This window comes from Hyperoodon ampullatus (genome assembly GCF_949752795.1).
Source record: "Hyperoodon ampullatus genome assembly, chromosome: 1".
Classification (NCBI taxonomy): Eukaryota; Metazoa; Chordata; class Mammalia; order Artiodactyla; family Ziphiidae; genus Hyperoodon; species Hyperoodon ampullatus.
The window spans coordinates 42955512-42982688 of NC_136914.1; the positions used below are offsets into that span (position 1 = coordinate 42955512).

At 41.5% G+C, this 27177-nt stretch overlaps 1 protein-coding gene across 1 annotated transcript in view; it reads left to right on the forward strand.

Annotated features, from left to right (window-relative positions):
• Positions 1-678: 678 nt before the first annotated feature.
• ANXA3 (annexin A3) overlaps positions 679-27177 on the forward strand; it is a gene marked incomplete at its 5' end in the record, with an annotated part of 38784 nt that continues 12285 nt past the window's right edge. Inside the window, 9 exon segments of the mRNA XM_079710519.1 lie at positions 679-761; positions 6334-6373; positions 6377-6464; positions 10759-10853; positions 13684-13797; positions 17529-17619; positions 22667-22746; positions 26612-26668; positions 27021-27114. Coding sequence (XP_079566645.1) covers positions 679-761; positions 6334-6373; positions 6377-6464; positions 10759-10853; positions 13684-13797; positions 17529-17619; positions 22667-22746; positions 26612-26668; positions 27021-27114 — 742 coding nt within the window.

Below are 27177 nucleotides of genomic sequence, written 5' to 3' on the forward strand. Positions count from 1 at the left end.
TCAGTGCCTCAGTCTTCTCCCCTGTAAGATGGGATCATAATAGGATGGGTTCTGAGGGTTAAATGAGCAAATATGTATAAAGTACAAGTAACTACCATACATGGTAGAAGAAATCATTTTGAAAGGAAATAATGAGTTGATACATGAGATATAACCAGTGTTCAAAATAGAAGTCTGGGCTGGGAATACAGCTGTGGGAGTTGTCTGCATATAGAAGGGGAAGTGGCAGAAATAATCCACAGCAGGAGTAGAGGGAAAGAAAAGAGAAAGAGACTTTCCATTTTAGAACCTACTTTATAGATGTCAGCCAAAGGGGAGGAGCCAACAAAGGAGAGGCCCAGGAGGCAGAAGAAGGCAGGGGTCTGGCTGGGTTAACCCTGAGTGACACATGCTTCTAAGGAATCTGGGTTTCTCTTTATTATAATCTGTGTTTCATAGAAACACAACATAAATCGCTTGTTTGTCCCCATCTTCCCTAATTTCTGAGTCATATTCATCTTTCTACTCCAGCTCAACACTGGAATGTTATCACATTCCAGTACTCTGGCTCTGGGACTCCCCTGATGAAATCAGAACAAGAAAAGCTGGCAAGTGTGGGTATTTTCTCCTTTGAGTGAGCACAGGAAGAAATGCAGCCATCTCCCTTGAACCTCTTAGATGCATGCAGACAAAGCCATAATGGCGTTCTTGCTCCTGTCGGGCATCCCTGAGGCTGCCAGTCCACGCTTTCCCCATGCCCTGCTTCTCTTTACTGGCCCCAGGTGGAGAGCGAGCCTGCAGTGGTGATGGGAGTCTTCTGTCTGCAGTGATCACTGCCAGCCTGAGGGAAAAGAAAACGACGCTACCTGATGCTACCCTTTGCCCTGCAGGACCTGAGTGGTTACCAAGCCTTTTCTCTGGCTTCTTCCCTGCTGTATGGTTTCCTGGGGCTGCTGTAACAAAGTACCCCAAACTGGGTGGTTTAAAACAAGAGAAATTTATTGTCTCACTGTTCTGGATGCTAGAAACCTGAAATCAAGGTGTTGGCAGGCCATGTTCCCTCTGAAACCTGTAGGGGGTCCTTGCTCACCCCTTCCAGCTTCTGATTCTCTGGCAATCTTTGGTGCTTCTTTGCTTGAGGCTGCACAACTCCAATCTTTGCTTTTACCTTCCCTTCACAATTTCCCTGTATGTCTCTGTCTTCACATTGCTGTCTACTAAGGACACCAATCATATTGGATTAGGGGCCCATCCTTAGTTAAGACCTCATCTTAACTAATTATATTTGCCAAAACCTTATAACCAAATAGGTCATTTTCTGAAGTACTATGGGTTAGGACTTCAACATTTCTCGAGGGGGAGGGGTGGGCACAATTCAACCCATGCCACCTGCCTCACTTGACCATATTTCATTTCAGGGCCTTTTATAGTAGACTTTCTTTGGTTTTGAAAACCACTTTTTCCTGGAAAATTGAATAAGTTTTATATTTTCCAAGTTTTGATCCTTTTATTTATTTATTTATTTTAGTCTACTCCATTTTTCCTTTTATCCTAAATCCTCATGACCCAGCAGACTGTTTTGACACTGAGCAGAGAGTGATCATTTCTCCCTGGCTCTTAGAGAGTTCCTAAGTCCTGAAGGTTTATATGAGGCTCTGATTTGAAAGCTTAATTTTGGGACATGGCCTTTCCAGGGCTTTAGGAAGTGATGCGGGATTTGGCTTTGCCTCACCTTCAAAATGTACCTGCAGCAGCTGCTATTCTTGCTCTGGAGTGTTTGGCTTTAAATATGTTCCTTGTCAGCAGGATTGGCACCCTGTGTTTTTCTCTTTCATCCATTCTTCTGAATATAAATGTTTGACTTCTTGCAAACGCAGTGCGCTTTCATAAAGAAATAGAGATGACTGACTTTCCCGAGTCAAGGACAGACTGGTGTCTCTCAGGGGTAGTGGCAGACAGCTCCCCAGGCGTGGCTTGGCCACACCAGTGGCTTCAAGGTGTCATGGGCTATGACTGACATCTGAAGGATAGTTCTAGAGGGTCAGGGAAAATTAAATAGGCATGAAGAAGAAAGATGCATCCTAGCCTAGTCATTAGGAGCAAAGACTGACCAATTGCCGCCTGTGAGAACTTGGGCGACAGTCATCATCTGCAAATAGGATTTATTATATCTGCTTTATCAGTTTACTGTGAGGACTGAATGAGCTAATGCAGGAAATGTGCTTAGCAAATAGTGAGTAGCAGCAATTGTTATTAATATAAAGAGCTCCTGTTGTTTCCCCCCTTTATTTGGACATTCCTTGCGGTAAATTTATTTTCCAACTGGTTTCAGGATCATGTTCCCTTTAGGGGCATCTGAAGGTCAAGTTTGAGAAAAGAAAAGCAACTAAATGTGTTTAAGGGATGTGGATGGAAATCTGATCAAGCATGATTAAAAATAAAAAGACTTTGCCAAGTATTGGGCTTCCCTGGTGGCGCAGTGGTTGAGAGTCCGCCTGCTGATGCAGGCGACACGGGTTCGTGCCCCGGTCTGGAAAGATCCCACATGCCGCGGAGCAGCTGGGCCCGTGAGCCATGGCCGCTGGGCCTGCACGTCCGGAGCCTGTGCTCCGCAACGGGAGAGGCCACAGCAGTGAGAGGCCCGCGTACCGCAAAAAAAAGAAAAAAAGACTTTGCCAAGTATTCATATGATGTCCTGCACTAGCGCTGACACTTTATTAGGGTAGTAGGGTTCATAGAAATAAACTAAGTCAAGTATTGATTAGTAATTTAAATGTCAAAGAATTAAGCCTGCAATGGAGCAGGCGATGCAAGCAGTTTGGTTTGGCTGTAAAAATGCCAACATTCCTGAAACAATGAGCTCATCATCAAATTCTTATTCCACGCCCACAAAAGAATCTATGACTTGTTTGCTCGATCTTGTTTTGGTTTTCTGGGCAGCTAAGAACGAAATAGGGCACTGATTCTCAAACATGTTAGTGCATTGGAATCCTCTGGAGGGCTTGTGAAAACCCGCATCCTGAATCTTAGCCCCAGAGTTGTTGATGCAGTAAGACTGTGGTGGGGCCTGAGAATTTGCTCTCTAATAAGTTCCCCGGCAATGCTGATGCTGCTGATCCAGGAACCACACTTTGAGAGCCACTAATATGGAATTTCCTGAGGTCTTATGATGTGGTGGAGACCTCAAGGCATTTTAGTTGCAAGGAAGTGGGTTCAAATTCTGGGGCTGTACTTAGTAGCAGAGTTATGTCAAGCAAATAATCTCTCTGAGATCCAGTTTCTTCCTTTTTTTTTTTTTCTTTGCGGTACGCGGGCCTCTCACTGCTGTGGCCTCTCCCGTTGCGGAGCACAGGCTCCGGACGTGCAGGCCCAGCGGCCATGGCTCACGGGCCCAGCTGCTCCGCAGCATGTGGGATCTTCCCGGACCGGGTCACGAACCCGCATCCCCTGCATCGGCAGGCGGACTCTCAACCACTGTGCCACCAGGGAAGCCCGTCTTCCATTTTTAAATGGAAATAATAAAATCCCCTTCTTTAAGGTCATGGTAAGAGTTGAATAAGATGTCTGTGAAGCACCTTGTTCACTGCCTGACATGTATTACTTTAAAAGATTCCATTAATTTCTTTTACTGTAAGATTTTTTTTCATAAGTCATATATTTATTTCTGAATGTTTTGGGCAATGAAGTCTATCAAATGAATATACTGCTCATTTAAATGACTGAAGCACTTTGAAAGATTTCACTAAGATTCCATTTCAGAAGTCCTGTGCCATTTTTCACACAGGTGTGTGTGTGTATGTGTGTAGTTTTTTTCCTTTTAATCAAACGAGTAGTTCCTCCCCATTAAATTCTTACTAGGTAGTAAGTTGCATGATGGATTGGGAATATCATCCTTCTCTAGTTTTGTGCATTGGAATTTCAGCATATTTTGATGTATAGATAGCAGAGGGCAGTGAAAAGGTCACAGCTAGAATGGAAACCCTGAGTTTTCATAATTCATGGATAATTAGAGTCTGACTACAGTTTTGTCTTTTGTATTCAAAAGCAGCCATGTGAATATCTGCATGGCACAGAAGCACCAGGGAAGCTTCTAAAACATGTGCAGTCTAACACCTCATTTCTAAAGACCATGGTTCCATATGTCTAGGGCAGGGCCTGGTCATATGCATTTTAATCAACAAATCAATCAACTGATCTAAGAAAGAAATGGAAAATTTTATTCGAACCCAACTGAGGATTATGACCCAGGAATAGCCTCTCAGAAAGCTCTGAGAACTGTTCCACCCTCTAGAAGTCAAAGCACAGTTGTATAAGTTTTTTGAGACACAGGGCTGTCCATTAAATGACGTATTATTGACAGTTCACACAATCCAGATCTGCAAGTACAAAGTGGTAGGTCATGATCAAGAAGGAATGTTATCTTTTAAGGAGTTGTCTTGTTGGTGCTGGGAGAATGTTGCTCTTTATGGCTGAGCAGGTATTCCTGCCGATGGGGGAGGTTTGGTCGATGCATAATGCAGATACACAGTGCACAGTAGAGGGGAGAGAGGAGGCCAAAGGGCAGCAAAAAATGTTTATGTTTAAATTCTTCTTGTCTTGCCATAAAATATGAATTTTATTTCACAAAAGAGTCAGCCCAGGTGGTACCAAGACTACGTTTTAAGACAGACTAGGAATGGGCTGCAATGTTCAGAATTGCTTTTAAATTCTACTCCTTAACTAGCTATGTGGACTTGAGCAAATTCTCCAATCTCCTTAAATCTTGGTGTCTTATACGTGACATGGGTCATTCTTACTCATTCATCGGTGCTGTTGTGCAGCTTATAGTTAATGTATAAAAGGTGCCACAGTGCTGGGCACGAAGCACTCAAATGCTCCAATATTGTGATGGTTCTTCTAAAATGCCAGACAGGGAAGGTGGACAGATAAGATAAACACGAAAGTTCATAAATGAATAGAACTGAAATGAAGCCATTTGGCTGTGTGAATCCATAAAATATTTATTAAGCCTTGAAAAAAGAGAATTCTCCAAAAATTATGTTGAATTGACTGATTTCTTACAGGTGGTTTAGATCAGGCACATTTACAATTAGTTTCTAACTTGTTATAATTACTTTTTTAGAATCAAAACTTTATTTTGGGTACTTTAAGATGAAACAATGTTGGATTGTATTGAAATAAATTGTTCAATCCAATCTATTGAATCAACAGACTATCATTTTTTACTGTGCCAGAACATTAATTTTCCATTCACTTTAATGTGACAAGATAATGTCCTTTCATGGAAATATTAAACACTTCAGGGGAGCCTAAATGAAGCCATATTAACACAAGACAACAGAGCCAATATCACTCAGTAATAGGATAGAAACATCAGTTAGAAAGAAAACACTGTCACTGTAGAGACAGACTTTTTTTTTTTTTGCGGTACGCGGGCCTCTCACTGTTGTGGCCTCTCCCGTTGCGGAGCATAGGCTCCGGACGCACAGGCTCAGCGGCCATGGCTCACGGGCCCAGCCGCTCCGCGGCACGTGGGATCTTCCCGGACCGGGGCACGAACCCGTGACCCCTGCATCAGCAGGTGGACTCTCAACCACTGCGCCACCAGGGAAGCCCTAGACAGACTTTTATTCAGAGTTAGGAAGTACCATATAAGTACATGTTTACTTGGATTTTTCTCAATTTCTCTTAAGCAGTTTTAAGATATTTTATTCCTTCTGTAGGATGGTCTTTCTCAGCTTACTGACAAGTTTCTAGTTTATGTGCTTAAAATTAGTATCATGGCATTTTTTACTTCATGCTATTCTTGAAGACCTATGTCAGTGGAGCTTTCAGAAGGGAATTTATCTGCCACAATTGTACATCCATTAAACAAAGCTTAAGAACAGACAGTCCTAGTGGGGTTTTCATTTATGGATCCTTTGGTGTAGGTTTTCAGAAGGACGGTGGTCAACATTAATTAAAACATCTTGAAGTCTATAAACTGCAGTTACTTCTAGGTGAGATACAGTGAAGAGCTTTGAAGTATCACTTGAAAAAAGAAGATGTAGGAAATTTCCACTTTCTCACTGCTTTCATGAAGATATCACTTTAAAGCAAATATTCTTCAGAATCACCATGATTAACACAATTCACTGCTCTAGAGAATGAATGTTTTATATTTTCAATTTGTTACACAAGAGAAGAAAAAGAGAGGTCTTATTATAAATGTGGTAGCTGTCATATTGCCTGCATATCTAGGGTGGGGAGACTCTCTTGAACCACTCCTGAAGTGATAAGAAGGTGTGCAAATTATGGGTTTGTTGTGTGTTTCCAGTAGGCATATGGGAATATGCGTATGTAACATAAATAAAGATGTCACTTTGGACTAGTGGGACTGTCAGATATTTTCTTCTAGGTTGGACACCAAGGGACAATGAGCGATTATCCCGGCTTTAGCGCATCAGTGGATGCTGAAGCGATTCATAAGGCAATCAGAGGAATTGGTGAGTGATGCTTTACAATTCCTTTTTTAATGTTGAAGCACATCAGGAAGTTAAAGCTAAAAATGCATGGATTCAGGTTGCCAAGTTGCCTTACTCAATTAGAGAAATTATAAGGTACTTTAAAAAATTATGAAATAATGCGGCAAAGTATAGGGAACCCAGCTTTATTATGTCTTAATATTTGCCATGTTTACTTAATACTAAACACTACCGTGACCATCACTGCTACCAACAATCATCATCATCATCATCATCATCACCATAAATCATTATAGATACAGTCCCTGATGATTCTGCCTGGATCTCATTCCCACCTCATTCCCTAGAGATAAACAGCATTCTAAATTAGAATTTATTCCCATGAAACTTTTAATTCTGTACTCCATATGTATGTACCTATTGTTGTGCATGGGCTCAAACAGTATACATTGAAATCCTACCGTATGTTTTCTTCTGCAACTTGTTTTTTTGTCCCTTAACATTATGTTTTTGAGATTTATCCATGTTGATATGTTTAGCTCTAGTTCATTAATTTTTAACTGCAGAATAGTTTATTGAATTATTACATCGTAAGATGGGAATAGTGAGGGAACACTTAAATTGCCTACAATTCTTTTTTATTACAATATAAAAATATTGCATTGAATAGTCATGCTTATGTCTTGTTGTGCACATTTGCTAGCACCTCTCTAGAATATAGCGGTTGAAATGTCTGGGTTGAAGGTAATGTTCATCTCCAGATTAACTAGAAATTTTGCCACACTGCTCTCTCAAATAAATATGCAAATTAGTATTCCTGCCAGCAATATATGAGACTTCCTCTTTCTCCGTATTCTTATTAGTACTTGCAGCAGTCATCCTATTCAGTTTTTCCAATTGAGTGGATCTAAAATTGTACCTCATTCTGTATCTCTGTCCTTCCTCCTCTCCATCCCCCATTATTGATACAGTTAAGTATCCTTTCTTGTTTTATTTTCTTCTTTTTCCATGAATTACACCTCCATATCTTTTATCCATTTTTCAGTTGGGTTGTCTTCTTTGTTCTTGGCAAGAAAAAATTTTTACTTTTTAATTTAAAATTTATTTTTTAAAATAATTCTGGATACAAAACTTTTTTTTTTTTTTTTTTTTTTTTTGCGGTATGTGGGCCTCTCACCGTTGTGGCCTCTCCTGTTGCAGAGCACAGGCTCCAGACGCGCAGACTCAGCGGCCATGGCTCACGGTCCCAGCCACTTCACGGCATGTGGGATCTTCCCGGACAGGGGCACGAACCCGTGTCCCCTGCATCGGCAGGTGGACTCTCAACCACTGCACCACCAGGGAAGCCCTGATACAAAAGTTTTTTTTTTAATTACAAGCTATGAAAATACCTTCTCCAAGAATGTAATTTTCTTTTTCTTTTTTTTTTTGTGGTATGCGGGCCTCTCACTGTCGTGGCTTCTCCCGTTGCGGAGCACAGGCTCCGGACGCGCAGGCTCAGCGGCCATGGCTCACGGGTCCAGCCCCTCCGCGGCATGTGGGATCTTCCCGGACCAGGGCACGAACCCTATCCCCTGTATTGGCAGGCGGGCTCTCAACCACTGCGCCACCAGGGAAGCCCTGTAATTTTCTTTTAATATTGGCTACAGTAACTTTTATCGCATAGAAGTTTTAAATTTTAGTGAAATTAAGTTTACCAATATTTTTTGTAATGATTTGTACTTATTGTGTCTTTTCTATGATGAGCTCATAAAGATATCCTCCTATATTTTCTCCCCAAACTTTTACAATCTTATTTTTCACACTGAGATCTTTAATCTGCCTGGAATTAATGTTTGTGAATGGCATTTAAATTTAATTTTTTTTCTCAAGTGGCTATGTAATTGTCCCAGTGCAATCAATTGAAGAGTTCATCCTTGCCACAGTGATTTGTAATGCCACTGCTGTCCTATAAGTTTTGCTATTTTTCTGCTCTCTGTTACATTCCACTGGTCTGTTCGCCTCTCACTGTCTCAATATAACATTGTCCTAATTACTATTATGACTATTACATAATTATTATTATTTTATAATGACACTTAGTGTCTAGTAAGGCAAGAGATTTTCCTGGCTTTGCCCTGTCCTATGAATTTGAGTGTCAGTTTGTAAAGTTCCATGAATTATACTATTAAGGTTCATAATAGTAATTATACTATAACTATCAGTGTAATATTATTGTATTTCTACCTGTTTAGGTTTTTTTATTGCTATTTTTAAATGAAACTTATTTCTTTATCTATCTCTTTGATTGCCTATTTAAACACAGGGTTGAATAGACGTTTCCATGAAGTTAATGTCAATTTGAATGAATTAATGGTCTTTAAATTCTATCGCTTGTCTTTCTTCCTTAACATTATGTTTCTTCACTAATTTACACATTTTGGTTTGCAGGCCCTCTTTGAGAAGGAGGTTTTTGTTTGTAAGCACTACTCCCAACACCAAAACCAGGCGTCATGGCGGCATTTGCCTTAGGGACATGTCAGATCCAGCCTCTGAACCATGAGACATCTTGGTTTACTTTCTGGTCTTGAGCATGTAGCACGTGCAGAAATAAGAGAGGAGAAATTGCCTGGCGTACAACCTACATGTAACTGTGGGTAGTTAGTTATGTCTGGAGTCTAGTGGCAAAGGGTATAGAGATGCAGAGAAGGGGGTAGGAGATTAGAATATGAGGTGGGAGCTAGGTCCTAATTAACTGGTGCACAAGCTAAGGGGCTTAAACTTCATCCCGAAGGTTACAGAGAATCATTAGAATTTCAACCAAGGGACTGACATGATCTGATGCATTAAAAAAATTTACTTAGAAAAAAGTTTTACTTAGGCAGTAATATACAGTACAAATTATAAGGGGGTCAAGTTAGGAGGCTATTGAAGTTTCTAGGTAAAATATGATGAGTGCACAGTGGCAGAGAAGAGGACAAATCCAAGAGTTGCAGGTGATTGTTACAATGTAGAGAGTAAGGAAAAGAAAGGAGTATAGGATGACCCCCGGGATCTTTGGTTGTATGACTGCATCTATAGTGGTGTCCTTGGTGAGGGAACATAGGATGAAAGACAAGTTAGAGAAGAAATAGAATGAATCCAACCTGGAGCAGCTGAGTTTGAGATACTTGTAGTTGGAGGTGTCTAGTCGTGCACCAACTCAGATACCTTTATAGGTCCAAGTTGATAATCAGACTCACAGGGCACAATGAGGGTTAATCTAACTCTGTTTACTTAACTATGCAGAAGAATACAAGACCAAAGACCCAGTGGGGCAACTTCTGTCACTAGGAGTCCCAGCAGCTAATCAAGTACACCGTTTCTTTTGCCCCGTCATTCATGTAGAGTGTGTACCACTGGCATGGGTGTATGGAGCCAAGGTGTGTGTGGGCCACCTCAACACAGGGAAGTTGAGCCTTGAATTCCAATGGATCTTTTATACCATTCTAGTCATGCAGGCCCAAGACAGAAGCCAACTCACAGCCCCCAACCCAGGGGCAGTCCTCTACCACAAAGGAGCAGACACAACTCCTCACATTATCTTAACACTATAATTACCAAAAAAATAGTGACCTGGAGGTTATTTTCAGGCAGGCCAACATCAGCCCTTTACTTGTACTTACAACAGGTGGTTAAGTATATGGGTCTGAAATGCCTGAAAGAGGTATGGACCACTGATAGAAATAAATGTTTTGGATTAAGAGATTTGGGTTCAGATTCTTGCTGTGCCACTTAAAAGCTGCCTGACTTTGGCAAGTGAGGTAAGTTTTCTAAATGTTAGTGTCTTTATCTTTAGAACAGCTTAATCATACCTACTGCCCAGGGCCCTGTGAATATTAACTATGACAATGAATAAAAGTGCCTAGTGTGTGGTAGGTTCTTGATAAATGTCAGTTCCTTTTTTTCTAGAGAAAAAAAATGACTTTTATATCAAATATGGAGATAGAAAGATATAAAGTGATAAGACAGTAACTGAACCTCAGAAGGATGAAGAAACCTACTTCAAAAGCAGTATGTTCTTTGTGCTACTTCCTCTGTCTGACATACGGATAGGAATATTTGGGCAATGATGGGTTTCTTCCCCCTAAACTATCCAAATAAAGTCAATTTTCTTTTCCAAAAGCCAGGCAATCAAAGAAATAAAGATGCCAACCTGGTAAGACCTGGAAATTAAAAATTAAAATGCCTTCCTCTCTGCATTTGTTTCAGACCATTAGTCATTTTTCTTTTGTTCACAACAGATATTAAGCATATTTGAGTTGATGGTGAATACAATTATTTTCGTTTCATTTAGGAACCGATGAGAAAACGCTCATTAGCATTCTGACTGAGAGGTCGAATGCACAGCGGCAGCTGATTGCTAAGGAATATCAAGCAGCATATGGAAAGGTAAGATTTCATTAACATAACAGGCAGTAAAGGGCTAATCACTAATGGATCAAGGCTGCTCCCATATGATTATGCCCACGGATCTTTTGTTTCAGGCCAAGTGTAACAGAAAGTACCCTATGTATCCAGTCAACAGCCTGGAATAGGAGTCCTGGTCTTTTCCCTTAACTGTCTGAGTGGCCTTGGACATGTTATTTGCTCTTTCTGGGCCTCAGTTATCTTCACCTGTTGAATAAGGAGAGTTGCCTCGGATCAGTGGCTATAAACCGGGAAGGATTTTGCTTCCCAGGGGACATTTGACAATGTCTCCAGACATTTTGATTGTCACAACTGGTGGGAGAGTTGGGGATGTTTCTGGTATCTCGTGGGCAGAGGTCAGGGATGCTGCTAAACATCCTACAGTGCACAACACAGTCCCCCACAATAAAGAATTATCTGATCAATTATCTGATAAATCCTGTCTTAGATGATCTTTAATTTCTCTTCCAACTTTAATATGTTTAGGTAATTATAGACTTATTTTTTTAAATTTGTTCAGCAGATGAATATTTCTTCAGTACCAGAAACTATACAAGAACTATTCAAGAACATTTTGTGTGTTTTTTCCAAGCAGTTTATTTGTTCAATAATAAATTACTGTGTGTCAGGAGTGGGGTACTACTCTATGTCAGGAGATATTCTAGACATTGGAGATTCACTGGAATAAAAAGCAGAGCCTCGGGCTTCCCTGGTGGCGCAGTGGTTGGGAGTCCACCTGCCGATGCAGGGGATATGGGTTCATGCCCCGGTCCGGGAAGATCCCACATGCTGGGCCCGTGAGCCATGGCCGCTGAGCCTGCGCGTCCGGAGCCTGTGCTCCGCAACAGGAGAGGCCACAACAGTGAGAGGCCCGCGTACTGCAAAAAAAAAAAAAAAAAGCAGAGTCTCCTCTCTTTAATGGACCTAACATTCTATTAGAAAAATAATAAATATACAAATAAAACAAATTCAGATATTGGTAGGTGCTATGAAAGTATTAAAATGGATGATATGAAAAAAAAAGGTGATATGCTAGAGAATGACTGGTGAATGGCTCCTTTAGATCATGTGGTGAAGAAACGTCAGTGACAGGTTGTTACCTTACTCTCAATGAAGACTAGACAATACTCAGGCTTCTGCTCTGCTTGATCTGGGGAAGAGCATTTCAGACAGAATGTCCAGCAAATGCAAAAGCCCTGAGGCAAAAACAAGCTGGGAGTACTTAAGAAACAGGAAGAGTTCTAATATGGCAGGAGTATAGACAGTAAAGGGTGACAGAGGGAAGAGATGAGGTTGAAGAGAGGCTTAGAACATACTGGACCTTGGGGTCTTGGTGCAGAGTTTAGATTTTACTCTAAGAACAATAGGGAACAATTGGAGGTTTGTAAGAAAGGAAATACTATAACCTAATTTATATTTTTTGAAGATTATTTTAGCTTCTGTGGCTAATGAACTGTGTAGGGGAAAGGGTGGAAACACAAACCAGTCAGGTATTGGGTCCAGAATTGAGAGTGTGTAGTGACCATCCAAGGCAGCTGAGGCATCACCTGACAGTGTTCTCTGAGCCCCTGGGCTCCATTAAGACACCCTTCTCTGGGTTCCCTTTATTAGATACTTAACATATTATATTGAAACTTAACTTTGACTATTTCTGTTTTTCTCATTAGGGAGTGATTTCCTAGGGGTAAGGATTGTGTAACTCACCAATTAAGTGCCTAACACAGAGCAGGTGCCCCGTAAACTTTTGTCAACTTAACTGAATTGCCAAGCTTCTGGGCAAGGCAGCATACTCATGTACAGGGATTGTGAGTGATCCATTGGCCTTTCAGGATTTCCAAAATATGGAGGAAGGATGGAGCTGAAGGGTGACACCCATGTCTCACAGTGGGACGGAATGAGAGCATGTGAAGTAAGATTCAGTTGGAAAGTCTTGGGTTGAGGACAGATAGGGGTGGAATTTAGCATTTGGAGAGGAAACACCCCATGATGACTACAGTGGCTCCATCCCATTTGTTTTGGCAGGAGCATGCCCCTGCTGGGCCCCCAAGTGTCATGGAAGATGTTGGTCTGTACCCACATTGTCATAGCAGTCTGGGAGGCTTCCAGCCTCTGTTTCAGAGCTGAAAATAATCAAGAGCAGGAAATATAATTATTCAATAACACTCCTTTGGATATCAAAAACAGAAACCATGTTACCTGCCTTCAAGCAGGGGAGATGGACCGTACTTATGTAATGTAAAAACACTCCTGAAGGAGAGCATCAATAAGTAAGGTCCCCCTATTACTACATTTCGGGTTTCCCCTATTGTTGCCAGAAAACTGCTTTTGATGCTTCCTAGTTCCATGCTCTTACCAGAGGCAAATGACCAAGCACTGTCTTCCCTCCCCTTTTCCCTTCAAAACTCTTTGGCAGTTACTGAGAAGCAAGGCAGGATTAGAGCACCTCCCAGTGAAGCTGGGTGTGAATTACGGGGCTTCTCCTCCCCTTCCTCTTCCCTCACCCCAACCCAAGCATTGAGAGCATCAGGGGCCTGGGAAATGCATTTTAATACACAGTTCCTATCTGGCCCTCAGAGAACCTTCTTCACTGGCTTCCCTTCAGAAAACTATCTATAAAACAGAATATTTTGGAAGTGATCATAAAATGCAGACTAATATCCATAGAAATATTTTCACCATTTCTGTTTATCTCCTGTGGATGGGCATGTTTTTGTCTGAATTCATACATTCGTGTTTGTCTTTCACTAGGTGACTTTGGAGGAAGAGAAAGGAGAAGTATTTCATACTTTTCTCTTTGGGTTTTTAATTTTAGAAACTGAAGGATGACTTGAAGGGTGATCTCTCTGGCCACCTGAAGTGTCTCATGGTGGCCCTCGTGACCCCACCGGCAGTGTTTGATGCGAAACAGCTGAAGAAATCCATGAAGGTACGAGACCTGCACAAGCTGTTTCTGCCCAGCACTTGATTATCAGAAAGAGTGACTTTCTTCTGGTGCACACTTGAGATATGGGTGTAAATGTGATGGATTTGGAGATTCTGTGCTCTCCAATTAGTAGAATAACCCTGAAATGGGAAGCAGTCGTGGGACCTTAAGCCCACATGTTCCAGGCCTGAAAGGATATGGTCAGAGCCTAATTTTGTTTGTTTTTTTGACCTGAGGTGTCACATTCTTAATTTTGTTGTTATTGAGTCAACGGCACCATCATTAACCCCATTGTTTAGGTCAAAAACCTAGAACTATCCTTGATCCCTTGCCTTCTCTCATGCGTGAAAGCTCCCAAATCTATCAACAAGCCCATTAGCTCCACTCCAGAATCCATCAAAAATGTGTGCATGTCCCTCCTTCCAGATCCATTGCTTTCATTCCCGTTCAACCATTATCATCTCTTGACTGGACCATATCAGTATCCCCGGAACTGGTCCCTTTGCCTCTATTTTTGCCCTCCTCAAATCCATTCACCACAGAATAGCCAAAATTATTTGTATAAATTTACTTTTAGAATCAGATTATACTATTTACCTGCATAAATCTCCAGTGGTTTTGACTACTGAACATCCAAACTCCTTATCATGACCTTCATCACCCAACAGAGTCTGGCTCCTGTCTATCTCTACGGCTTTTTAAAATTCTGTCTGTATCAGTCAGAATTCCCCAGAAAAGCAGAACCAATAGGCAGGAGGTATAGAGTAAGAGACTGATTGCAAGGAATTGGTTACATGATTATCCAGCTTGCTAGGCAAATCTGAAATCTGTAGGGCAGGCTGGAACTCTTAGCACAAGCTGGAGCTCCTGCCCACAGGTAGAATTTCTGCTTTTTCAGAGAAGCCTCAGCTCTGCTCTTAATTAAGGCTTTTTGACTGAATTAGGCTCACATAGAATATCTAAGGTACTCACCCTTACTTAAAGTCAATTGATAATGGACTTTAGCTACAAAATACCTTCAGAGCAACACTGGATTACTGTTTGATTGAATAACTGAGGACTGTAGCCTGGCCAGATTGACACATAAAACTGATCATCACACCCTCACCTCCGCTGCCGGCCACCCCAATTCAGTGCTGTAGCTGTACTGGCCTTCTTGCTGCTCCTTGGACATTCTCAGCTTATTCCTATCTTGAGGTCTTTATATGTGACATTCTTTCCCTCAGGAATGATTTTCTTCCAGATATTTTCTATTAATTCACTCAGTTTAATTTTTTAAATCGCTATCTATTACTATCTAAAATTATCTTGTTAATTTTTTGGTATTTTACATGTTGGTATTTTACGTATTTGGTGTTTTGTTGATTTACGTTTTTTTTTTTTTTCCATCCAATTGAAAGGCAAACCTCCATCATATCAGGGAACCTCATCACTCGAGGAACCTCCTCTCTTCCTAGAGGAAAGCCTGCAATGAGATAGGTGCTCAACATATTTGTTGACAGGAAGGAGGGAAAGGAAGGAGTCCAGGTCTGAAGCAAGGCTCTGCCTTCCCATCAGAGACAGGAGTTATTTTCTTTTCTGTGGAAGAGGTGTGGGCACCCAAGAAGTAGACGACAAGATGGAATTAAATGTACAAGAGATTTATTGGGGGAAATCCTCGTGAAGGATAAAGAAGAGACAGAGCAGGGTAGGTGGGGTGAAACTTCTGACTGCAATACAGGTCTGACACCTGTGAAAGGAGAGAGGGACAGAGGAGGTTCAGATAGGAAGAGCCTCAGTCTGTAGTGCTGCTGTAAGAAAGCCACGGCAAGCTGATTGGGAGCCCCTGAGCAAAGTGTGCCCTTTGGAGGGTCCTACATGGGGCAGGAATGGCCCAGCTCCAGTTCCCCTTCCATGCGCAGTCATGGCTGAGAGCAGCCTGGAGAGAGCATGACCTTAGTGTGAACTGTGTGACAGATCCAAAGGTGTGGCAGTTGGAGGCTGCCAACTAACTACATTCTTGGCAGTATATTCTCTTGACATGAAATCTCAGCAGTGCATTTCTATGGCTGCCACATGGGGGAGAGTTTAGCAGGTGAAATGGTAAGAATTAGATTCGCCAGCAAGGATTAGAAATGTTTCCCTCTTATGTAAAAGAATTCCAAAGGAAGCAACCCAGAGCTGGGTATCATGGAACCATCGTTATCAGACCTTCAGTTTTGAGGTTCTGCCATCTTCAGCCTGTAGATTCCGCTTCTTGGCTAGATGGCAGCTCAACATCCAGCCATTATATCTTTATTGCAGTCAACTGAAAAGAGTAAGAGACAAAGACGTGTTCATCCTTTCTCTTTAAGGACTCTCTGAAATTGTACGTAATGCTTCACATATATTCCATCGATCAGAATTTAGTTATATGGATAAACCTATCTCTAAGGGAAGCTGAGAAATATGCTATTTATTTGGTTAGCTTTGTGCTAAGTTAAAAAATGGGGGTTCTATGACTAATCAAGGAAGATAAAAGAGATACTGGATCTTCTCAGTTTTGCCCTAAACCTAAAACTGCTCTAAAATAAATCAGGAGCTTGGGATTAACATACACACATTACAATATATAAGATAGATAACCAGCAAGGACCCACTGTATAACACAGGGAACTGTACTCAATAATCTGTGATAACCTATATGAGAAAAGAATCTGATAAAGAATGAATATATGTTTATGTATAACTGAATCACTTTGCTGTACACCTGAAACTAACACAACATTGTAAATCAGCTATACTCCAATAAAATTTTAAAAAAGAAGAACCAAATAACCCAAAAAAAGTTTATTTAAAAATAAGTAACTAACAGGCTTCCCTGGTGGCGCAGTAGTTGAGAGTCCGCCTGCCGATGCAGGAGACATGGGTTCGTGCCCCAGTCCGGGATGATCCCACATGCCGCGGAGCGGCTGGGCCCGTGAGCCATGGCCGCTGAGCCTGCGCGTCCGGAGCCTGTGCTCCGCAATGGGAGAGGCCGCAACAGTGAGAAGCCCGCGTACCGCAAAAAAAAAAAAAAAAAAAAAAAAAGTAACTAACAAAATAAATAAATAAGTAATTTGAAAAGGAGAGCTATTGGGGGGAGCTAGGAATCTGTCGCAGAGGGACAGAATTCAGCCTCTTTTCTTATGCTACGTTGGCCTTATTTGGTCAAATCCTAATGTAAGTGGCTTCTGTTGAAGTCTCAGTGTGATTCAGTGACCTCAGTATAAACCAAGACTCAGGAAACACTAGTCCCCAAACCAGCTAGGCTCATGACATACATTACTGAGGCTTTAAAAATCTCCCTGAATGAAGAGGAGGACCCATGCTGACCAACCAGGTGCACTGGTACAAGTATGGTCTCATTCAAAAGAATTGCGAATTGCAGAGCCCTTTCTAAATACAATGACATATTTGAATGCTCACTTTTGGTACTGAATGACATAGGCTTTCCCTTTATACTATTTCTTCCTGGAATTATTCAAAGGAGTTTTACACTAGAGTAGGACATTTTCTTTAGAAGCTTAATATCGGTTAACTTCAGATGATTCATGTTATTTTCATACTAAAATATATGGAAAATTAGAAAACCACTTTAGAGCAATAGAGGACCTTATGTTGATTGACTAAAAACTGTTCTTTTCACCTGTAGAAAACAAGATGTTAAGACCACAATGCATGAAACTAGGTTTTTTTTAAAGTGTTCTAAAAATAGATTTCCTTTTTCTTCTTAGGGCACGGGAACAAATGAAGATGCACTGATTGAAATCTTAACCACCAGGACAAGCAGGCAGATGAAGGAGATTGGCCAAGCCTACTATACAGGTGATCTTATTTTCTGCTTACCTTTACCCCTGTTCACACCTATAGGAGCCAGAAACCCACCAATCTTTCTTCACAAGTGGTTTTGAGGGAAGCAAGACTGTAAAAAGGAAGACACATTCTAAAATGGGCTAAGGACTGTGGATTTTTGAAGAAAATTTTAGTATGATCTGAGCTGGGAACTGCTACATAACAATGGCATTAATGCTTTGCATTTATAACATTACAGCTATAGTGGATTTCACTCTCAGCCATCACTGCTTAATTGAATCAACCATTTTCATCAATGTAAGACACTCAAATCATTGCATATTCATATTATGTGTTAAAAACCGCTCATGATTTTTGGTGTGGGAAATTAGATGAACCATTTAGAGGATGTGTTGAGCATGTGGCTTCAGTATAATTAGCTAAAGCCCTAATAGTCTGTTAGCTGTGTAAAAAAGTAGAAAGCCCCTGCAATGCAATTCTGACACTAACAACCCACGGTTAGGGTGACTTCACAGGTTAAGGGCACAGTCCCCACAAAACTACTCTGACTTCAAACACCAGCCACAAGCTCAGGTGTTCCCAGGCCACATGCGTTTCTGACCAAATGGCAACAGATTCTTACTATCCCCTCAGGTTCAATAACTCACTAGAATGGCTCACAGAACTCAAGAAAGCTCTATACTTACAATTATGGTTTTCTATAAAGAATGTAAATCAAGACTGGTGGAGTGAAGAGATGCATAGGGAAAAGTCTGGGGGGGGTCCTGAATGCAGAGCTTCCATGTCTTCAGGGTGCATCCCCCTCCCAGCCCAGCCATGTCTAACTGCCAACCAGGGAAGCTCACTTGATCTGTGGTGTCCAGGGTTTTTAGTGGGGTTTTATTACACAGGCATGATTGACTCCATCCCTGGCCATGTGACTGAACTCCATCTTTAGTCCCCTTCTCCCGCTAGATGTCAGGCTGAGATCATGTGGCTCAAAGCCTTAACCCTTTAGTCGCATTGGTTGGTCTTTCTGGTATGACCAAGCTCCATCCGGAGTCATCTTGTTAGCATAAACTCAGGTGTGGTTCAGGGGACCCTTCATGAATAACAATGAAATTCTTATTTTTGGGGAAATCGTAAGTATTTAGAACTTACCTCCCAGGAGCCAGGGACAAAGACCAGCCCAATTCTTATTAAACAACCGCTCCCTGTCACCACCTCCAAGTACCTTAAGGGAGCCATGGTTTCTATGTTTTTGTATCAGGGTGGTCATCTGTGTATTAGGAAACTTCTGCGGTAGGAAAGGTACAAAAAACAGATATACCGGCCCCCAGATGGGTGTTAAAGAGGTTACTTTGAGAAATTTCCATTAGAAGGTAAATAGCTCAATGATAGGTAAGTGTCTGTTTTATTGTTGGTATGCTAATGAGGTCTAGTCAGAAAAACAGAAATGCACTAGGTATTTTAACAGAGCGAATTTAATGTAGAGAATTGCTTAAGTACCTTTTTGGAGGACTGAAAAAGCAAAACGGAAACACAGCTCAGAGGTATAATCCCAAGGTATAATCCTGGGACGACAAAGGAAGAGACTGGGACTTTCAGAAACTAGAAGCTCAGAGGAGGGCACCACTTTCTGGTGTTGGTACTTCAGAGACTCAGAGGAGAGGCCCTAGGAATTGGAGTTCAGATCTCTGTGAAGGGAAAGGGCCTCCATCTAGCTGGAGCTAGTACCTCCATGGGCATGTAAACAGGTGACTTGTTCTAGGAGCCTGGAGCCAACTGCTGCTGTCAGGGTGAAAGCCTGTCACTGGGTTGACACTGATGTGAATCACAAGCCAATAATAGCATGTCCTTCCTTCCTCCTCCTGCCTTCCATCTCATCTCCCTCTACTCCCCCCCATTGGTGGAAACTGACAGGGAGGTGGAGGATGGGGGATAAAAGAGAAATGTTATTTGCAGAGTCCCGACCCCAGCTCCACAAAGCAAGGTACAGAAGGGCAAATTTGGGGTAGATGAGATAATTGCTTAATAATGGGCACAAATGGGTACATTGTAGGTGTTTAACATATTTGGTTCCCTCAGTTCAACAAGATGTACATGTAAAAAAATCATCAGATCCAGGGGCTCTACCCCCAGATGCTATGTTACTTCCTTGTGTTTCTTAGAAGAGTTACCACTCCATGAGTTGACTGGCCCCAAGATTCTCCCTGGAGTTCAGCATTTATGTACGAACAACCCTAGGATGTAAGCTCTATGAAGGGGGCGATTTTTGTCTGTTTTGCTCACTGCTGTATCTCCAGTGCCCAGAACAGTGGAGGATAAATTCAAATATTCATTGAATGAATATCCTTAAGATTGAGATCTGGGATCTTAAAAGCCAAGTGAATGTCTTAGCATTTAGGACTGTTGTTTTGCAAATCTGACAAGTGGTCATTGTCAAAGTTACCAGATGCTCTGATATTTGTGTGAGTTAAGTTCTCTAAGGCTACAAGGAATTGAACTGCATCTAGGTCCCCTTGGTAAGTAGGGATTCATGATACACAAGAAGTAAAAGAAAGAAATAGTCTCAATCAGGTGTAGCCAAGCTGTACAGAGATTCAGGACACAGCTAGGGACCCAGCTGTCTAGTCACTCCCTCAGCATCAGACATCCATTGCTCCCTGTACACATCTTCATCCTAGTAACTCTTTGCCCTCCCTCTCTGCCTCTACTGTTCTTGACGCCACCAAGAAACTTCTCTTCCCTTACCACATGACACTTGTCTACTCAAGGTTTCTATTTGCCCATGGTTTCTGGCTGTTATTCTTGACTTGTGTCTTGTGCCTTATTTCTGGGGGTCTTTCCACTTCTTTGTTACTCTTTTTAAAAAATTCTGTACATCTCACTCCCTAAGAGAAGATTCAGTGGGCTCAGAAAGGCACTACCTAGTAGAGAGCCTTCTTTTGGGCAAAGTTCTCCCACCAGGTCACCTTGTAGACAGCTGGTCACTTATAGTCAGATGCCAGCCCTGATGCAGTCAACTGTAGCAACAGTGATGGCATCATGTAATGTGCAGTGGTGACCCATGCATTAGAAATCCATCAGGGGACCTATCAACTTGGCCCTCATGAAAGGACCAGGCATACTGAGTGGCTCACACACTACAATGATACAATAGCACCTAAATTAATAGAGAACTAAATTCTGAACTCTTTCCAGTATTCTAAAGTTAATGGTGCACGAGAGAACATTGAATCAGGATCAAGAACTCTAAGTTCAGCTTCTGCACTATTCAAACATTGTATCTGTTTTTCTGTACCCTATTGTCTCTCAAAATGCATAAGGTAGTTTTCAACTTGCATCAAAATAATTTTCATATTTTTAGTCTAGTTTCCTGCAAAATACCTGGGGTAGAGGAGAGGCGTGGGAGGCTGTGTGAGACTCATGTAGATAATTCTAAAATTATAAAATACTTCCCCAAATTCTAACAATTGAGAGCTTCATTTTTTTGGCTTGATATTTTTAAACCAAAAAAATTTTTTCATAGGGCTTCTCTGGTGGCGCAGTGGTTGAGAGTCCGCCTGCCGATGCAGGGGACACGGTTTCATGCCCCGGTCCTGGAAGATCCCACATGCCGCGGAGTGGCTGGGCCCGTGAGCCATGGCTGCTGAGCCTGCGCATCCGGAGCCTGTGCTCCGCAACGGGAGAGGCCACAGCAGTGAGAGGCCCGCGTACTGGAAAAAAAAAAAAAAAAAAAAAAAAAAAAATTTTTCATAGAGTGAAGGAAGGAGAGATGTAACAATAACATGACTCTTAGGGAAAGTGATGCCTACTAAATGTTATTATTACTTAGATAAATAATCTCTTTATAGTGGATTTTGTTTACTTCAATTGCTCTGGAAAATTATAGATTTCAGAAAAAGAGACTTATTAAAATCACACTGGAAGAATTTCTCTCTCAACACAGTTCTTTTTATTAGATAATCTCACATCACTTTCTATAGTTGTCTTTTACTGATTTGAAAGGACAAGCATTCATATGACTAATTTTATAGCGGTCTTGAGGATGATGCAGGTGGAGTTCAAATAGCCACCTGGTGTCAGCTGCATCCAGGTATACAGTGGCTCGAAGAGAATCACTGCTCCATGGGTGGAATAGAACAGAGATTTAAAATTCAGTGGACACTGCACATCACAGGCTATGCAAAAGGAGCTACAACTATTCAGTACTAAAATATGCGAACACACAGTTGGCATTTGTTATGGGGAAACAGTATGTTTTCGGGAAGCTTTCTTACTTTTGAGAGCTATCAAATAATACATTCTAACTGTATGCGTTAAGATTAGGGTTAGAGTCAATAAAACAGAAAAATAACGGTGGTTTAAATAAGATAAACATTTATTTATCTCATATGTAGAAGCAGTCTGGAGATAGGCAATTCTAGGACTGGCATGACAGTGCCTCAAAACTTTCAGGAACCCAGGCCCCTTCCTGCTTATTTTTATGCCATTGCTCAGATATAGTCCTGCATAGACCAAGATGGCTGCCCAAGCTCCAGGGATCAATCTACACACCAGGCAGTAGGATGGAGTAAGGGACTAAGATTGGCTTGAGCCATCATTAAGGAGATTTCCCAGCAATGTCACGTAGGTCTGCCTACGTTTCATTGCCAAGAGGAGAGCTGAGAATGTGGTCTTTAAGCTGTGTACATTATATCTTGCTTAAGGCCAGGGCTCTATTCCTATGGAAGGCAGACATAATAGAAATTGGAAGGCAAACTAACAGCTTGCCCATCCTAGCTTTCTCACTATACCTCCTTAGTGCCTTTGTCAGATAAAATGAACCATGATTTGATCCAGAATGGCAGTTGTTTCTATTCTTGTGCATCTATCACACCCCACACTGCAGTAATAGTTACAAGAAGAATGTATCCATATCAGAAGAGCACTAAAAGATTTTTTTAAGAAAGAAGAAACAACATTTATTTTATCAGGTACTCATTCCTTGCCAATGTTGACATTTTAAGCTTTTCTGTGTTTTATAATAATATTTTTTAGTTCATCAAGGCTTAATTTCATTCTTATCTGGTTTCAGTGTATAAGAAGAGTCTTGGAGATGAAATTAGTTCTGAAACATCTGGTGACTTCCGGAAAGCTCTGTTGACTTTGGCAGATGTAAGTTTTTATTTTTCACTTTTTAAGTCCCCAATAAGCTGCATGGTCAATAATAGTTTTTAGGGTGTTTGAAAATAACCAAAGTGAGACGATGAGATTGCAGTTTTCCTTATGAAATGATTTGTTCATCTACATTTGCATTGCCACCACGCAGTATAATGTTTAACCACCCTCATAAAGGTGTAACATAGTGATGTAACCAAAAAATCTTGTTTTGTTTACTTGTTTTGTTTTCAGTATATGGATTAAATGTATTTTGATCAGGGTTCCTAATACATTAGAAAATGTTCTGCACCTTCATCTGGAAGGGAAATAATTGTTCATTTCCATTTTGTCTCCATTTTTAAGAACATGTTGATTTTCTTCTGGACTTGAAAGAATATATATTTCTTTTGGTAGCACTTAAATTCAGTAGGAAGCGTGATACAGATGAATTATCTTCAGAGATGGGTATATCAGTCTCAGGATGAAAAAAATGTGGCTTTCTGGAACTTCATCCTTGCCCCCTTTGGAAGAGCTGCTAAACCATTCATCACCACGTGACCAAATGAGACCACACCTTGCCATCTCTTCTTAGGAGGCTCTTGGTTTTATAAAAAAAGGTGGTGAGGTCAAGGATGAGATAGAGTCATAGGTGTGTGTAAGAGAGGAAATGATTTAAGCCCTATCTCAACAGCCTCTTTCAGCTGATTTACACAGCCCTTAATGTGTGAGAAAATCCCAGCAGCCATCCCAGCCTGAGGGTTGAAGCAGCACTTGGCAAAGTGAGGCATTATGCCACTAAGAAACAGTTTATCCTAATTATGGTTTCAGTTGTTTCCAATGGTGACAACCTTATGACATTTGAACCTACAAACCCAAACTGATGAGGTATCGCTGCAAACATACGATCCCACAGGTCTGTGTTCATAGGTGCAGATCTGCTTGTGTGCACATGAGCACACACGCCCACAGAAGGCAGTGGAGAGCAAGGCTCCTGGGCAGGGTTTCAGAGTAACACCTGGAGTCTGGTGCTCCTCTGCTGCCTGCTAGCTTGATATGCTGAGACGAGTTACCTTAAGTCAAGCCTCAAAGCCTTCATTTCACATCTGTACAATTAAAATAATAACAGTACCAGCCTCAGAGCGTGTTGTGAAGATTAAGAGAGAAAGAGTGTGAAATACTTAGAGAAAGTTATCAATACGTCAATACGTGGTGGTGCTGGCTTATTGTAATTAATACCAGTGATAATCAGCGTTTTTATTATTGGAGCAGAGTGAATGATGAAAGGAGAACAAGAAGGCGGCAAACTAGGAATGACTAGTTAGAGCAGAGTAGCAGCAGCACTGAAAGAAACCGAGAAAAGAAATCATGCGAAAATCAGGCAGGCTGGGGCTTCCCTGGTGGTGCAGGGATTAAGAATCTGCCTGCTGGTGCAGGGGACATGGGTTCGAACCCTGGTTCGGGAGGATCCTGCATGCCGCAGAGCAACTAAGCCCATGTGCCGCAACTACTGAGCCTGCGCTCTAGAGCCCATGAGCCACAACTACTGAAGCCCGTATGCCACAGCTACTGAAGCCTGCATGCCTGGAGCCCGTGCTCCAGAACAAGAGAAGCCACCACAATAAGAAGCCTGCGCACTGCAAGGAAGAGTAGCCCCTGCTCGCCGCACCTAAAGAAAGCCCGCACGCAGCAATGAACACCCAACGCAGCCAAAAATAAATAAATTAAATAAATAAATTAAAAAAGAAAAAAAAAGAGTAATTTAAAAAAAAATCAGGCAGACATACAAAGACCTAATGGTTGCAAATAGGAACAAATGCATTTTTAAAGTTTTTATTTATTACTTATTTATTTATATTGAAGTATAGTTGCTCTACAATATTATATGTTACAGGTGTACAGTATAGTGATTCACACTGTTTAAAGGTTATACTCTATTTCCAGTTATCATAAAATATTGGCTATATTCCCTGTGTTGTACAGTATATCCGTAGAGTGTGTTTTATCCCTGATAGTTTGTACCTCTGACTCCCCTACTCCTATAATGCCCCTGCCCCCTTCCCTCTCCCTGCTGGTAACCACTAGTTTGGAACAAGTGCATTTTTAAAGTATTATAGCCAAATGTTTCACCTATAATTTGCAAAATAATTTAAGCAATCTTCTTTTCCTTCTCTGTCTCCCATCTTGCTAGAATGTGCTGAATTATTTGTGTACAAGCACACACACTTAGCCACAGAGCCTTCAACAGTAGAGTTAGTGGGGAATCTTTGAGGTTTTGGTTTATTTTAATAGACTTTATTCTTTAGAGCAGTTTTAGATTTGCAGAAAAATGCAGCAGGAACTACAGAGAGCTCCCCTATGCCCCTCCCCCCCATCACAGTGAGCCCTGTTGTTAACATCTGCACTAGTGTGATACATTGGTTATAGCTGATGAATGAATTAGATGATGAATTAATGATAAAAGAATTAGATGATGAATTAGATGATGAATGAATGAACTGACACATTATTATTTTTTTCTTTTTTTTTTTTTTTGCGGTACGCGGGCCTCTCACTGTCGTGGCCTCTCCCGTTGCGGAGCACAGGCTCCAGATGCGCAGGCTCAGTGGCCATGGCTCACAGGCCCAGCCACTCCGCAGCATGTGAGATCTTCCTGGACCGGGGCACGAACCCGTGTCCCCTGCATCGGCAGGCGGACTCTCAACCACTGCGCCACCAGGGAAGCCCGACACATTATTATTAACTAAAGTCCATAGTTTACATTAGGATTCAGTCTTCGTGTTATACATTCTATTGGTTTTGACAAATGGGTAATGTCTTGTGTCCACCATTACAGTATCATACAGAATGGTTTTACTGCCCTAAAAATCATCTGTGCTCCAGCTCTTTATCCCTCTCTTTCTCCCTCTGAATGCCTGGTAGCCAGCGATCTCTTTATCTCTATAGTTTTGCCTTTTCCAGACTGTCCTATAGTTGGAATCATACAGTATGCAGGCTTTTCAGACTGCCTCTCTTCATGGCTTGATAACTCATTTCCTTTTTATCACCGAGTACTATTGCACTGTATGGATATGCCACAGTTTATTCACCTGTTGAAAGGCAGCTTGGTTGCTTCCAAGTTTGGGCAATTATGAACAAAAGCTTCTGTAAACATTCATGTGAAAGTTTTTCTGTGGACATTAGATTTCACCTTATTTGGGTAAGCGTCAAGGAGCACAGTTGCTGGGTCGTATGGTAAAAGTATGTTTAGTTTTGTAAGAAACTGCCAAACTGTCTTCCAAAGAGGCTGTCCCATTTTGCATTTCCAACAGCAAGGAATGAGATTTCCCATTTTTCCACATCCCTGCCAGCATTTGGTGTTGTCACTGTTTAGAATTTTATCCATTCTAATTGGTGTGTAGGGGTATTGTTTTAATTTTCAGTTCTCTAATGGCCTATGATGTTGAGTATCTTTTCATGTGCTTTCTTGCCATCTGTGTATCTGATGTCTATTCAGATATTTTGCCCATTTTTAATTGGGTTGTTTGTTATCTTATTGTTGGGGTTTAAGAGTTCTTTATATGTTTTAGAGACAAGTCCTGTATCAGATATGTGTTTTCAGATATGTGTTTTCATATATTTTTCTCCCAGTGTGTGACTTGTCTTTTGATTCCATTAAGACATTTGAGTTTTCAGGGGAGGAAAGTGCGGCTCAGAAAACTGTGATTTGCTACAGGTTTCATGGCTAGTCGGTGCCAGAACGAGAGCCCCAAGTGCCTGATTCTTTTGTGCTGCGTGGTTGCCACTGAAGAAGCAGCTCTAAGATGCCCTGCTGGTTGGAATGCCGAGTGATGGAATTTTTATTTTTAAAAGGATTGCCCTCACTTTTATCTTCCCTGTCTAGGGCAGAAGAGATGAGGGTCTGAAAGTGGATGAGCAGCTGGCCAAAGAGGATGCCCAGGTTGGTAACAGAGCAAAGAAAACATCTCCTTTAACGATTCTGCCTCCTGACTGTGTTCTCACTTCCACGGCACCAGCTGGGGTCATGCTCTCTCCTGTCCTATCTGGAGGAGAAGCCTGACACCTGGGGATCCCCTAACCCCACCTTTCTGCCTTCCCCAGTGGTGGTTATTATTCCCCTGGCTCCTGCCACACAGCTGTCAGATTTCCAGTCCACTAAAAGTGAGAGACACGGATTATCGATGATCTCAATGACCTGTAAAATAAACTTGCCCCTCTTCTCATTCCACCTCCTCAGAAAGAGACAGAATTGGGTCTGTAATAACATTTAAGTCTTCTCCCTTGTCCAACAGATTCTCTATAATGCTGGTGAGAACAAATGGGGCACGGATGAAGATGCGTTCACTGAGATCCTGTGTTTAAGGAGCTTTCCTCAACTGAAACTGAGTATGGACTCGCATTACAACCCTTTTTTGCACTGTATTGTTTTTGCAAATATTTCAAGGTTTA